Source organism: Paramormyrops kingsleyae, chromosome 19 (genome assembly GCF_048594095.1).
Source record: "Paramormyrops kingsleyae isolate MSU_618 chromosome 19, PKINGS_0.4, whole genome shotgun sequence".
NCBI lineage: Eukaryota > Metazoa > Chordata > Actinopteri > Osteoglossiformes > Mormyridae > Paramormyrops > Paramormyrops kingsleyae.
Window position 1 is genome coordinate 3059463 of NC_132815.1, and position 13693 is coordinate 3073155.

Below are 13693 nucleotides of genomic sequence, written 5' to 3' on the forward strand. Positions count from 1 at the left end.
TCACCTGCACACGGACACCTGTCCCGCCTCCAGCAGCGTGAGGGCGCCAACGATCACAGACAAGGACTCAAAAGCCAGCTGCTCGACACGGGGGAGAGGAACCCAAGGGGTTAGCCGAAGAAGGCCATTCCACCAACATTCAACTTTGTTGCATAAAAACACCTCAGATTCTCACAGACTGACCACTCCTGAGAAATGGTCACCCAATGCCAAGGCAACGAGACACCCAGTGACTTCTCCACCCACAGGTTCTGCCTCGTTTCCGTTTAAAGTCGGACTACCTGCTTCGAGTGGTTGTCTATCATACTGGAGGAGTCGTCCATGGCCAAGCAGATCTGATATTCCCTCTTGCTGGGCTTCGTCCTCCTCAGCCAGATTTTATCCTTGCGGAACTGGCTGGCGATGTAGGGGATCACCTTTCGCATGTTCAGCCGCTTGCCGGTGCGGAAATCACCCCTGCCACCGAAAAAGGAAGTGTTACCGCAAGGGGCGGCTCGGCCCCCGTCCCGGGGCCCCCCTGTCCCGGGGCCCCCCACGTCCCAGGGCCCCACGTCCCAGGGCCCCACGTCCCAGCACCGGCACTCACTTGAGTTTGGCGGCCTGCGTAGGTTCCAGAATGAGTCGGAGCTGCTCGCACAGCTGCTGGGAGAGTGGGCCCGTTAGCAGCTGGTACTGCTGCCACATGGCCATGCCAGCGCCCTCCTGGGGTGGGGGCAGGAAGACAGGAGGTCGTCAACAAATCTGACAAGGCGGATCTCAATTACACACCTAACTACTCGGACAGGTTCAGTACTATCAACCACACAGGGCAGCAGGCGGTCGGTGTTTCAGAAGCTTCTCTGGGCCTCAGGGTGGAGGCCAGAGAATCACCGTGTACAGTGATCGACAGTGTAATGGGATCTTATGGGATCCCGTGGGAGATCTTCCAGGCCCCTGGTGGGATCCCGATCCCGCCCATTGCGCCAGGTGGGGTTACCTCCTCCGGAGTCGCAGGACTCTGCTTCTGCCAGGCCTCCAGCTGCTGCTCCAGCTCCCTCCGCAGCACCTCAGGATCTCTGACCGGCAGCTGGGGGAGACACAGACAGACAGACAGTTAGACGGACAGACAGACAGACATGATCCTGGTTAACAGGACAGAGGACAGAAGTACTTTCTAGAAGCACACAAAGCAGAGGGCTCTTCTGGTGGGTTCTTGAAGGCTGTATGAATCTCTGTGATGGAGGTGCTGCATGCCTGCATGGTGACGTTAGGGCTGAGCTTCATGATGAGCTTTCACAGCCCAGGTACCTGCAAGGTGTCCGTTAGCAGCTCCGGGACAGTGTGGATGGTGGACTCGGAGCTTCTCTCTGGACGTTTCTCGTCTTCATCATCCCCGGTGTCCTCCGACCGTTTTTCATCCTCCTCATCATCGCGCTGTCTCTGAGCTTCTACATTCCCGTTTTCCACACCTGGAAACACAAGATCTCCTCACTCCTGTGACCCGTGTCACTCTGCATTCCCGCCTCCTGTCAGAGCCGCCGCAGGTACCTTTCTGTGACGTTCTGGTCGAATCCAGCTTTTCTGGCTTTAGTTCCTCGGAATCGATGAGCTGCAGGTCCTCCTGCTGCTCCTCCAGCTCCATGCCGACATCCTCCTCCTCCTCCTCCTCGTGCTCCTCTTTCGACTGGGATCCGGCTGGTTTCTGCTGGTCAGCACTGGCCACATCTGCCAAGGGTAGAAACAACTGATCAGAATCCCACAGTTGCTTCTGAAAGATTTCAAGACTTCAAGACTCTCAACGTGTTGACAGGCTCATCAGGACCCTGTACTGGATAAACTGGAAGGTTGCTTAACAGTCAATGATCCAAACTGGCTTATACTTTTCAGTTATTTATTATCCGTGCATGAGGATTTCTGAGTGTTGGGCTCGGTACCGTAGGTCTGGGCATCATGGTTCTGCTCCCCCTCCTTGATGTGCTGGTACAGGTCCGACTCCTGCTGAGCCTGGTTCTGGGCCCGGTCCTGTTCCCTGTCCTCTCTGCTGTCCACTGTCCGCAGGCGCTTGTTGACCCGGTCGCTGTCGTCGCCCATGGATCGCTCGTTGTCCGCCCGGCCCGGCTTCCTCTTGAAGCTCTGAAATAAGTCATAAACGCAGAACTCAGTCACGCCCACTGGGACGGCCTAGAACAGAGTGTCGGAACCCAGGCCTCGGAGACCCCCAGACAGTCCATGCTCTTGTTCCTTCCCAGCTACCAGCACACCTGTACCAGGTATTTGGCGTTCCTGATTGGCTGAGAGCTGGGAGAGAGCAAAAACGTGGACTGTCCGGTTGCGGGGTTCCGGAGGACTGGCTTCAGAAACACTGGCCTAGAAGACAGGAGATGGACAGCAAAGGAACTCTGCGGGGAATGAAGCGCCTGCCTGTGTCTGCTGCTGGGTCTGTTTCAGAGAGGAGAGCCGTGCCATGAGCCTGGACTCGTGTCCCTCTGCCTGGCTGGCGTCTGCTGCCCCCATCCCATGCTCCTGAAGGACAATGAAGGGAGAGAGAGCGCCCCCTTCAGGTCAGTGTCAGGAAACACATTTACGTTTATTTTATTTGGCAGGCGTTAAAAGCGACAAATGAGGCAAACGGCACGTTACAAACAAACGGCTGCCATGGAAAGACAGGCAGAGAGAGACAGACAGGCAGGTAGGCAGACAGGCAGAGAGAATGACAGGCTAGCAGATGTAGACAGGCAGAGAGAGACAGACAGGCGAGAGACACACAGGCAGGCAGAGACACACAGACAGGCAGAGACACACACAGACAGGCAGAGACACACAGACAGGCAGAGACACACAGACAGGCGAGAGACACACAGACAGGCGAGAGACACACAGACAGGCGAGAGACACACAGACAGGCGAGAGACACACAGACAGGCAGAGACACACAGACAGGCAGAGACACACAGACAGGCAGAGACACACACAGACAGGCAGAGAGACAGACAGAGACAGACAGACAGAGAGACAGACAGACAGGCAGAGAGAGAGACAGACAGGCAGAGAGACAGACAGACAGGCAGAGAGACAGACAGGTGCAGCTGGTCTCTGTGCCTGCTGGCAGCCTTTCCCAGGCAGGTGTGGCTGAGTACCTCCTTGCTCTCATCCCTTTGGGAGGCCTCTCCTGCCAGCTCCATGGCAGTGTCACTCTGCATGTTCTCCTCCCCAGTCTGTCCATCAGCATGGTGCTCCTTTCTCTCTGCGGCCTCCGCATCTTTCTCATCCTCCTCTGCACCATCCTCTTCCTCCTGTGAGGGGAACGGACAGTTTAAAACCTCACAGCACCAAGTAATTTCCAAACCACCACTAGCATCACGTAAAACCTCTATAAGCTTTTGTGCAGTGCAGTAAAATGTGAAAGTTTGTCAAAATGAAAAACATTTAATGAAAGAGAAATACTGTCACTGTCACTTGGCCGGGGGTTTCGGTTACGGGGGTGGGGGCTTGCGATTAAAGCAGACCTGGGGCTGCTGGCCCTGGCCTGCAGGGACGGCCTTGTCCTCCTCTTTCCCCTCCTCTTGTCCCTGGTCTTTCTCCTTCTCCGCCTCTTCCTCAGCAGTTTCACCGGCGTCAGGCTCTCTGTCGCCCTCTGCTGGCTCCGCATCCTCATCCCGCTCTTCAGCCGTGTCCTCCTCCTGGGTCGCCTCCCCTGCTTTCTCACCGTCTTGCTCCTCCTCTCCTTCTTCCCCCTCCCCCTGCTTTTCCTCCCCTCCCTCATCCTCCCCTTCTTTCTCCTCCACCTCCATCTCGTCTATGTCAAACGGGTTGTTTTCTGGAACAGGAAATAAAGAGATTTACACCCTTTCAGCTTCTCGTACTGGGCTGGATTTCCAGGACTTGACAGATCAAATAGAAAACAGACAGATAATATAAATTAAGGATGAACTTTTCACCGAGGGTCCCATCCTGCCCACTGGGGTGTTACTGATGCTGGGCCCCCCAGCTCCTTCCCGGTTCAGTATCTCCCACACCAGGCGCCCCCCCCCACTCCCTAAACGTCCTCCTCTCCTTGGCTCCGCCCCTCACCTTCGCCGTCTGGCTCGTCCCCAGCCTGCTCGTCCTCCCGGTCCAGGTTCATGTCCTCTGGCAGCTCCATGGCTTCTGCCTCCGCCTTCTTCTCCTGGTTGCCATGGTAGGGATCCACCTCGTTCTCGTCGAACTCCCGCTGTGTCACGGACAGGATGAAGATGCCATCAGTGCCCCGGGGTCCCGCCACAGCTCAGCAACACGCGGCTCACGCACCCTTTGATGGATACACGCAGATGCGTATAATTTGGATCTAAAAAGATCAGGGGTAAATGTTGGATACCTCATCTATTTGCTCATGGATCTCCTCTTTTCCGTCATCGGCGTCATCCTGGTTCTCATCTTTGTTTTGCTTCTTCTTGTCATCTTTGTTAGGGTCCCCAGCATCCAGATTATCATCCTTGGCCACCAGCTGTGATTCTCCCTGCAACGGCACAGACCTTCAGAGTCAAGGCGCCTGCGCAGAGCCGTCCTGCCGTCATCCTGGCCCATCCAAGGCATGCAGGAACGTGATACCTAGCTCATATTCCGCATATCTAGCTCAGGGTTCCTAGAAAGCATACGTACCTGGTCCATTCCCGGGCCGGACTCTTCCTCCTTGTCGCTGGCGTCTAGGTCGTCGTCATCCTCGTCATCCCCCCACATCCTCTCATCTAGGGTGTCCGCCTGGCCTTCTCCAAGGTCCCCCATCTTCTTGTCCAGCTCCTCCTCGTCCTCTTTGTCGGACGTGTCGTCGTCCTCCCCTGTGACATCATAGACAAAGTCCAGGTTGCCGGGTAACCGTCTCTGATGACATGGCACTGCCTGCTCCGAACACGGCGCTGTTTCCGATACAGACCAGGCTCTCCGTCGTGCATCTTCCCGTCAAAGTCCTCTGACATCTCTATAGCATTGTCCTCCTCTTTAATGTCCCCCTTGGCCTGTTCTTCCTCCTCCTCCTTCTCCTGTCCTTCCTGGAAGGTGTCCTCTACCTATTTCAGACATTTTTTTTTTTTTAGTTTTAAAAGGCACCAACGGACCACGGCATCCAGAAGATTCCAAGCCCCCCTCCCAGCAGTCCTTACCTGCTCCTCGTTCTCGATCTTGTCGCTGACGTCCTTGGTGCCCTCCCCTTCGCCGATGCCCCCGCCCTCATAGTCGTGGAATTCGGTGGCACCCTCACTGTCCCCTCCCCCCATCAGCTCCTGGGGCAGACAGAAGCCCTGGATCGCACGGCAGGGCACAGGGTTAGGGCAACTATACAATTAATAAACACTATACAGGAGGCTTGATTCTCCCTTTCAATTAAAAAAAAAACAAAAAAAACAAGCAATTTACAAAAAAAATATTGGAGACGAATGACAAATAAGCTGTTATTTACAAAAAGCAATGAATTTTTTTTCCTGCAAATGAAATTACGTAAACATTTCTTTTCAACATTTTTTAAATTCTTCAGCCCTCAAGGGTCTCCCTCAAGCTCCAGGAAACCTCAAAAGAAATTTCTAGTCTTTCACATGCAGTGAAATGCGTTATAGCGGAGCTCCAGGCTCAACAGGGGACATGCGCCTAGGGGGACATGACGTCAGACGGTGAACGATACTGATATTTATGCTTAATGTCCGCGGTCTCTGAGGTGAGCGTGGGCCGTGCCCGCATGCATACCTTCTGGGCCAGCTCCGTGAAGATGCCGGCCAGGACGCAGAGAAGCTTGGAGCTGCTCCTATGGGCTCCCAGGGCGACCACCAGGTAGTGGCGTGTCACCTGCGAGTAGGTGTCCAGGAGGGGCTGCAGGCGGCCCAGCCTCTCGCACGCCTGGCTCAGCTCCTGCACGCAGACACATACGGGAAGATGGCAGAGATATCGTCACACAGACCGCAGGGGATGCGGAAGTGTGCACTGCGGACTGCAGGGGATGCAGAAGTGTGCACTGCGGACTGCAGGGGATGCAGAAGTGTGCACTGCGGACTGCAGGGGATGCAGAAGTGTGCACTGCGGACTGCAGGGGATGCAGAAGTGTGCACTGCGGACTGCAGAAGTGTGCACTGCGGACTGCAGAAGTGTGCACTGCGGACTGGAGCGGGATCCCGCCAGTGTTCGCCAGGTCCGGCGTGTCATTGTGTAACAGCAATGTGGGACAGCAGAAAGGGCTTCCGGAAAGGGCACGAAGGCCCGAATGCGTGACACTGTTACTGACGCATGCAAGACGGCTGGCACGGCACCTGGAGCTGAGAGGGAGAGCAGGCATCTCTCTGGGCACCAAGCCGCTCCAGCAGCTGACCCACCGACACGTTCACGTCCGGCAGTGAGAGGGACGACACCTCCACACTCAGGCCCTCCTCGAGAAGTTTGGTGAGGTGGCCAGTCTTCAGGAGATCCTCAGATGGGGCATCTTCACCCTCTGCAGCTCAAATCGGAAATGACAACTTGACCTTCTGATGACAGGCCATCCTACGGGCTTCTTAGCGCCATGTCATTAGCATACAGGCTGCATGTGGAGAGGGGACTCATCTTCTGTTTTAACCTGGTTCTGGTACTCTGGGTGTTTCTCACCTGATCTGCTCTCCTGGACGGCCTCTGTGCTTTGCTGCTCTCTGTCCATCTCCTTCATCTTCAGCAGGCTCTGTACTGCACACAGCACCTTACTGATGACTTTCTCCATCTGGTCTGAGAACTCTAGTGAGAAGGGCTGCTGTTGGCCTGGAAGTGGAATGGAATGAGCAGCAGAGAGACGTGAGCTTCCTGCTGAAATACGGCACTATTTCCTGTGTGCATCAGAAATGCCTGTCTGTGTGAGCCCCCGCCCCCATCCGTGTGAGGCCCCACCCCTATATGAAGCCCCACCCCTGTGTGAAGCCCCACCCCTGTGGGTCAGTCTCTCACCTTGGTGAGTGAGGTCCAGACACGGTAGCTGCTCCTTCCAGGCAGTGAACTCTGTCAGGGCCGCCTCCACCTTGCCCCGCACATACTGCAGGCCACAGGCCAGGAGCGGCTGGGAGCAGCCATCCGGCGTGAAGAGCTGCTCCACCGGCGGCATGCGGGCCACCACCATCCGGAGCCGCTCCAGGACCACGCAGCACGCCTGAAACTGGGTCCTACAGAACCCAAGGAGAGGCCCGACTCAGCAAAGCCGCATAATGCACGGTTGTACCTTAATGCATGATTTTTATGTTTCCAAACTGAAAACGTATTTGTCAGAACTACTTTCCTCTGCCACTGATTAAACATTTCCAGTTAGTTTCCATTAATTTAAAATTGTTTTCTATGGCTGGAATTTTAAGTGAGGTCGTATTAAAGACTATAGTCTCGCATTGACTGCCATTCACCTGCTTGGCACCACCTGTGCAGTTAAAGGCATTCAATCAACACCCATCTGACCAATCAGATTTGAGAACTGTGGTCCCTCCGGTAACGGCGGCACGCTGACTCACCAGCTCTGCAGCTTTCCCACAATGCACTGCTGCACCAGTCCGTCCAGCTCCGCTTTCAGAGCTTTGGTGTCAGTCAGCATGCCTGTGACTGTCTGCATGGCCTGCGCCCAGACAGGGTCGCCCCTCCTCATCCGGCAGCCGGGGGGGCAGCTCTCCGCGTCTAAGGGCGAGGAGTACCTCAAGGGGGCGCTGTGCCGCACGCTGGAGCCCTCCCCCTGCGGCTCCTCGCCCTGCGGGGTCGTCTCGGGGCAGCACTGCAGGAGCAGGGCCAGCTGCTCCAGTGCGACGGTGCACTGCATGGCCAGAGAGTGAGCCCTGTCCACCCAGCCCCTCAGCGCGTCCTGGGGGGGCAAGGGGCCCCCGTCCCGTCCCGCCTGGGCCGCCGGCGACTGCACATCCCCCAGACATCCAATCAGCCGCCTGTGTGCCAGGGAGGAAGAATAACAGGGTTTCTGGATAAGATCTGACCAGGCTAGTTTGTGGTTAGTGGTTCCACGCTGGTTTGAAGGTGTAGTTTCGCTTGATCAATACTGATTTGTCCCAAACACACATTTAACAGCGACGTGTCAAAATCACATTGAAGATGATTTAAGACGTTTGTAGGACTGGACTTAGACGACATTAAAGGACCCGCAGAATCCCTGAATAAAAAGGCTGGCAGTAGTTCCTGCTCCCTCCATGACAGTGTCTGCAGAAAATTCTGACAGGGGGGGGGTAGTTATATTTTTGGAAGTGGTCACCACTTCTATGTTCCTGCTTAGAAAATAAAATAACCCATTTTTCGTTTTTATTATGACGGTGGGCAGCCGGCATTCCCTAGGGCCCGCCATGGCCCTACCCGGGGGGGGGGGGGGGGGGGGGGGGGGGGCGCAGTACCTGAGGTGGACCCACTGCTCCGTGAGCTGAGCCAGACGGCGCCTCTGTTTGAGCAGCAGCCTGAAGAGGTGGCTGGAGAATCCGCGGCAGCGCTGGATGGCGCCCAGGCCGAGCTCCTGCACAGAGCGAGACGCGTCAGCGGCGCGGGGCGGGACGGGCATCCTCCGTGGGCACGCGGCGTGATGCCCAGACCGCCCACTCACCTTGGCGGCGCTGTGGAGGGCCGTCTGCAGGGCGTTCCGACGCGCCCACGAACGGTAGAAGTATTTCTGACAGCCTTCCCACGCGGACGACATCTCCGCAAACAGCCTGGGGAGAACATCAGACCCCCGAAGAGCCCGTCAGCCGGGACAGCCAGGAATCCCCAGCCAGATCTCAGCTCCCGATTCAGACGCGATTTAAAGCGTCAGCGTGACGAGACAAGCGGCCATATCGCAGCAGGACGCCTGCTGGACCGCCCCTCACCTCCGCTCCGCATCCGCGCTGCTCAGCACCGCAGACAGGGCGGCGCTCATCTCCAGCGGCTGCAGACACAGGACCTCTTCCTGGCCGGCAGTGCGCTCCCACGTCAGCCCTCTGCGGTACGACAGGCCTACAGGAACGACACCCAGCCAGAGTCAGCGCAGGGACTCCCGGCCTCTTCACGACTCTGCTCTCACGCCACGTACCGATGTTAGCCAGCATCTTGAAGAGGTCGGAGAGCGCCCTCTGCTTCTGCTGGAGGATGTGCTTCGCCTCCGTCTTCTGCTTCTCCTTCTCCGCCGACGGGTTCACAGAGAGGCTCTGCAGCTCCTGCACATGCCTGATGACCTCAGCTGGGGGTGAAGACGGTCGTTCATCAGGGGCTGAAAGACGGCTGCAGCCACGGCAACCTTCAGAACCGGCTTCTGTAGCGTAGGTGCTGCTGCTCTTGATTCCTTACCCGTGAACTGATCCAGATCTTCTGACAGCTCTGGCAGAGGGTTCTTCTCCAACATCTGCACGCACATCTTCCTCATCTTCCTGGTGAGGAGAGGCAGGCGTCCCTGCAGGGTCGAGGGGTCGAGGCCAGGCAGCACATCTTCAGAGTTGTCAACCTGATAGATAGAGACATTCCAAGTGTCATACTACAGACTAGGAGAGTCTGAAAAGGGGACCATCGACAAATTTTATGATTTTTTTAAACCTTACACATTCATGTGGAAGCTGTTATACTGGACAAATGAAAAAAATGTACCTGCAGTACCTGGCCCTTCCTGGAGAGGGCGCCCTTGAGAGCACTATGCATCCTAATGAGGGGCGTCTCTTCTGAGCTGGGGTCCACGCTGGGATCCAGACTGGCGTTGGTACCCCGCTGCACCAGCTCTGGGGTGCAGGGAGTGTTCAGGACGGCCTCAAACTTCTTCACAAACTTGAAAAGGGTCCTGGGTTCAGGAATTCACAGAGGGTGCAGTTACAGCAGGTAGGAGCGCCAACGACTCCGTCAGACACTGTGAAAACGCGCCTAGTGGAACGTACCGGTGTGTCTTCTCCACAGACTGCTTTATGGACCAGAAGCTGACGTCGTTCCACCTGGAAATTTTGACGAAGTCCTGGTGATGGTAACATGCATGGTTAAGAACGGCCCGGACGGCAAACAAAACTTTCCGGAAACATCCATGAAAAAAAAGTCCACCCACCTTGAGCTCCTTCTCAATAGGCTGCCGCAGCTGTGTGATTTTTGCCTGCACGCTCTCTGAGAACTGGCTGTAATACTTGTACAGATTCCAGAAGAGGCTGACCAGTGGAGCTGCAAGGGCAGATACATTAATATTTAGCTGTGGAATGTCAAAAGGCTACTTTCAAAGCACATGACTATCCTGGAGTGATGTTCTGTACATACAGGGGCGCAGAGGGAACCCTGAGCGACATCGCCCACCTTGAGTGTCCTGTGCAGGGGCCACCAGCAGGTGGCAGTGGAAGGTGAGCAGCATGATCAGGCGTGTGTGGAATTCTCCCAGCGTGGAGCCCTCTATGAAGGCCTGAAGCGTGGAGGACATGGACGAGATGGACAGGCTCTCTACATCGCCTCCTGCTGGGGGGGAGAAGAACAGCAGTCTGAAAAATGGGTCTCGATCTTATAGGACTTTGGGTTTGTGTTCTACTGGCATGTCACACTTTTTGAATTGGGGGAGACCTTTGAATCAGGTGTATGTTCATGACACCTACTCATCATTACCCTAATCTGGGTAGTCAATGAAGACCTCAGGGGGACCAAGATCATTTCTGGTCACACTGACACACACGGTCAGAGGGGCCCTTGCCTGTTGCGGTGTCGGATCCGTGCTCCTGCAGATGCTTCTCCGTCAGCTGGTAGATGGAGAACCAGTGCTTCGTGGACTTCTCCGCGTGACGCTGCAGGGCGTTGTCCAGGCTGCTGGACCAGCAGCTGAGGGAGCCAAGGTGACAGCCATCGTTCAAACGGGAAACTCAACGACCCCCCCGATATGAAAGGTCCAAGAATCCAGTTCTAATCCAGCCCAACTATCTACCTTTATTCACACATTAATCAGATTCAATAACGCTTTTACATTCACTGCACCTTCATAATGCATTCATAGAACATTCATAAGCAGCAAGAATACCTTAAGATCCAAACATATCTTAACAGCTTTAATATATATTATTAAACATGACAATAACAAACATTATAATTGTATAATCATATAATGTTTCTTATGAATGTATATTAAAGGTGTTAAGGTGCGTTAGGATGTTAAGGTGTACTTATATGCTGCTTATGAATGTTCTATGAATGCATTATGAAGGTGCACTGAATGTAAGGAGTCACCTGACTCTCGCTATACCGCCCCCTGAGCCCCACAGGATTTCCCATCATGCCCTGCTTCCAGTCTTACTTCAGCTCCAGCTTGCGCCACTGAATGATTAGCTGGGTGACGGCCCCCAGCTCTGCCCCGAGCGACACGGTGCGGCTGGCGTTGTCCTCCCAGTCCTGAGGGGTGGTAAGACACAGGGCAGACTTGAGGACAGCTCCACAGCGCCCCCTAGCGCCACAGCCTCATTCTGCCCTCTGGACTGACACACTCCTGTCTGTACACAGTTAGCATCCCCGCAGCGGCCAATGGGGCCCGGCCTGCCGACCCCGCAGCGGCCAATGGGGCCCGGCCTGCCGACCCCGCAGCGACCAATGGGGCCCGGCCTGCCGACCCCGCAGCGGCCAATGGGGCCCGGCCTGTCGACCCCGCCAACGCCACAGCAGTCTGTTACGCGACGCCTCACCTGGGCTTTACGCAGCAGGATCTCCAGCCCGCTGAGGAACTTGGCCAGAGGACTGGACAGACCGAAGGCCAGGATTCGCTCGATTACCACCATTAGCTGGATCAGGCAGAGATCAAAGACAGCTTAATTTCACAAGCGCACAACGTTGTACACTTGTCACCGCTCTATACACAGAAGTCCAGTTTCAGTAAGAGACCCACTGAGGGTAAAACTCAAGCCAGTGATTTTTGTCACCATAAAAATGCATCTTCCTACATATCCCAGCATGCACTTTGCCGCACCTGCATGAGGGCGGGGTGTTCTGGCCACTCCTCCAGCCGCTGTCGGACTGCTGCGGCCACCTGCTCCAGGACTGGTAAGCACTGGCGCACTTCGCTCATGTTGGGGTGCTGGTAGAAATCGTAAGGCCCGTCGGTGTGCAGACAGGGGGCGCCCTCCCCACCGGAGCCCCGCACCGTGTTCTGGAGGAGGGTGCTGAGGAGGAGCTGAGAACCAACAAGCTTCTGGTCCATCTCAGAGTCTGTGAGGAAGCAGACATGGTAAGTCCGTCTATAACCACAAAGGCATTGAAGGTCTTACGTATTTAATTTATTTCTGTATAGAGCTTCTCCCTCCAAAAACATGCAAAAAAAAAAAGGCAAGAGGGGCAAGGAGGAGAAGCAGGAAGTGGACAGGCAGGAACAGGAAGTCAAACTCCCGGAAGACCATGTGCATTATCATCCACAATTATTTGACACCAGTCAGTTTGTGCTGCTGGTTTAGTGATACACATCTGCAGCAATATAAATTAATTTAAAAAATTCAAAGCAATATTATCCATGTAATACGTGCAACCCACCCATTAGGTGATAGAAGTGTGAAATCACAGGCGCTGAAATCCGATAGGCCGATATCAGAGCGCCGATGTGTTCTTCGGCGTGATTGGTCGTCGGGGATCTGCCCCGGTACCAGAGCGACTGGGAGTAGCCGAGACAGAGCCGCTGGTGCACTCGCACGACGGCGCGCATGCAGGCCTCCGAGATGGGGCCAGGCTCGCCGGGCTGGGGGGGGGCAGCCCCCATGTGACCCACATCCCCCTCCGGCTCCTCCAGCCTAGGCTCCGAGACGATGTCAGCAAAGTCCTGGGGGTAGGAGTGGCGGGACGGCAGCTTTAGTGGGAGCAGGGGGGCCCCATGAGACACCAGACCAGCCTCCGAGGAAGATGCGGGGGGGTAGGGGGGTCTGCCGTGTCCAAAACGGCCACAGTTACTGTTATCGTGCTGCTAAGCTTTTCAGTTTGTCCATAACATAGACATATGTGCGGCTCTATGCCTTCTCATGACCAGAAGGTCGCCGGTTCGAACCCCAAGGTCACAGAGCGATGTCACCATTGGGCCCTTAACTCCCGACCCCTGATGGACTGTGTGAGCCCGCTTCTCAAATCTCCCTGGGTAACGATGGTTTTACGTTACAATAAGCGAAAATGCATTTTAAGACAGTACATCTAACCTAACAAACATCACAGCCTAGCCTAGCCTAGCCTACCTTAAACATACTTAGAAGTCAAAATATCATAAGATGGAGCATCGTAAGGCAGGGAGTGTCTGTTCATCACTCTGCATAAAAGTGTGGCTAAATAAAAGCGATATAAGAGAGCGGACTGGCGGCATGTGGCCCGAACCGCCAAGACAGATGGCAGCTGGGATATCTGTGTGGCCTATTAAATATGATGTATTACACCCAGGGTGGGTTTATCGCGACCCCCCCCGCAGCCCCGCGTGGCGCCGCCGTCACCTGGTCGTACTGCGGGAACGCGCCCCGGAAGTCTCTCTCCTCCTGCTGCTCCTCGCTCAGGCCCGTGCCGTGCAGCCGGCTGCGGTACAGGCTGTCCTCCTCCTGCTCCCTCTCCCTCCTGCGTCGCTCCTGCTCGTCCCACTCGTTCACCAGCGCCTGTGGGGGGTGATAACTTTCACGCTCACATAACAAACATAACAATGTAGATGACGTGCACTCCGAGTTCACGCTGGGAAAACAGGGCGCTGATCAGCAACAATCAGGGCGGAGTCTGACAAGGAATGAGACAGTCCAGCCCATCTCAGGGTGTACGCACGCACACGCACACA

The 13693-nt window shown here is 55.5% G+C and overlaps 1 protein-coding gene across 6 annotated transcripts in view; it reads right to left on the reverse strand.

The window, feature by feature from the left end:
- mdn1 (midasin AAA ATPase 1) overlaps nucleotides 1-13693 on the reverse strand; it is a 47134-nt gene that overhangs the window by 4408 nt on the left and 29033 nt on the right. Inside the window, exons 64-98 of one of the 6 annotated variants that reach the window (XM_072702911.1) lie at nucleotides 13365-13520; nucleotides 12430-12712; nucleotides 11873-12111; nucleotides 11592-11687; nucleotides 11210-11304; nucleotides 10616-10740; nucleotides 10231-10383; nucleotides 9992-10101; nucleotides 9831-9904; nucleotides 9559-9736; nucleotides 9256-9409; nucleotides 9002-9148; nucleotides 8799-8925; nucleotides 8537-8642; nucleotides 8334-8449; nucleotides 7458-7877; nucleotides 6910-7121; nucleotides 6580-6726; nucleotides 6249-6433; nucleotides 5692-5853; nucleotides 5115-5252; nucleotides 4889-5021; nucleotides 4618-4793; nucleotides 4334-4474; nucleotides 4051-4189; nucleotides 3486-3796; nucleotides 3117-3272; nucleotides 2401-2502; nucleotides 1914-2112; nucleotides 1528-1704; nucleotides 1288-1448; nucleotides 977-1066; nucleotides 587-702; nucleotides 282-456; nucleotides 5-78 (exon numbers count right to left, since the gene is read on the reverse strand). In XM_072702911.1, coding sequence (XP_072559012.1) covers nucleotides 5-78; nucleotides 282-456; nucleotides 587-702; nucleotides 977-1066; nucleotides 1288-1448; nucleotides 1528-1704; nucleotides 1914-2112; nucleotides 2401-2502; nucleotides 3117-3272; nucleotides 3486-3796; nucleotides 4051-4189; nucleotides 4334-4474; nucleotides 4618-4793; nucleotides 4889-5021; nucleotides 5115-5252; nucleotides 5692-5853; nucleotides 6249-6433; nucleotides 6580-6726; nucleotides 6910-7121; nucleotides 7458-7877; nucleotides 8334-8449; nucleotides 8537-8642; nucleotides 8799-8925; nucleotides 9002-9148; nucleotides 9256-9409; nucleotides 9559-9736; nucleotides 9831-9904; nucleotides 9992-10101; nucleotides 10231-10383; nucleotides 10616-10740; nucleotides 11210-11304; nucleotides 11592-11687; nucleotides 11873-12111; nucleotides 12430-12712; nucleotides 13365-13520 — 5573 coding nt within the window. Of the gene's footprint in view, nucleotides 1-4; nucleotides 79-281; nucleotides 457-586; nucleotides 703-976; nucleotides 1067-1287; nucleotides 1449-1527; nucleotides 1705-1913; nucleotides 2113-2400; nucleotides 2503-3116; nucleotides 3273-3485; nucleotides 3797-4050; nucleotides 4190-4333; nucleotides 4475-4617; nucleotides 4794-4888; nucleotides 5022-5114; nucleotides 5253-5691; nucleotides 5854-6248; nucleotides 6434-6579; nucleotides 6727-6909; nucleotides 7122-7457; nucleotides 7878-8333; nucleotides 8450-8536; nucleotides 8643-8798; nucleotides 8926-9001; nucleotides 9149-9255; nucleotides 9410-9549; nucleotides 9737-9830; nucleotides 9905-9991; nucleotides 10102-10230; nucleotides 10387-10615; nucleotides 10741-11209; nucleotides 11305-11591; nucleotides 11688-11872; nucleotides 12112-12429; nucleotides 12713-13364; nucleotides 13521-13693 lie in introns of all 6 variants that reach the window. The other 5 variants (XM_072702910.1, XM_072702906.1, XM_072702909.1 and 2 more) reach the window with 5 other exon arrangements.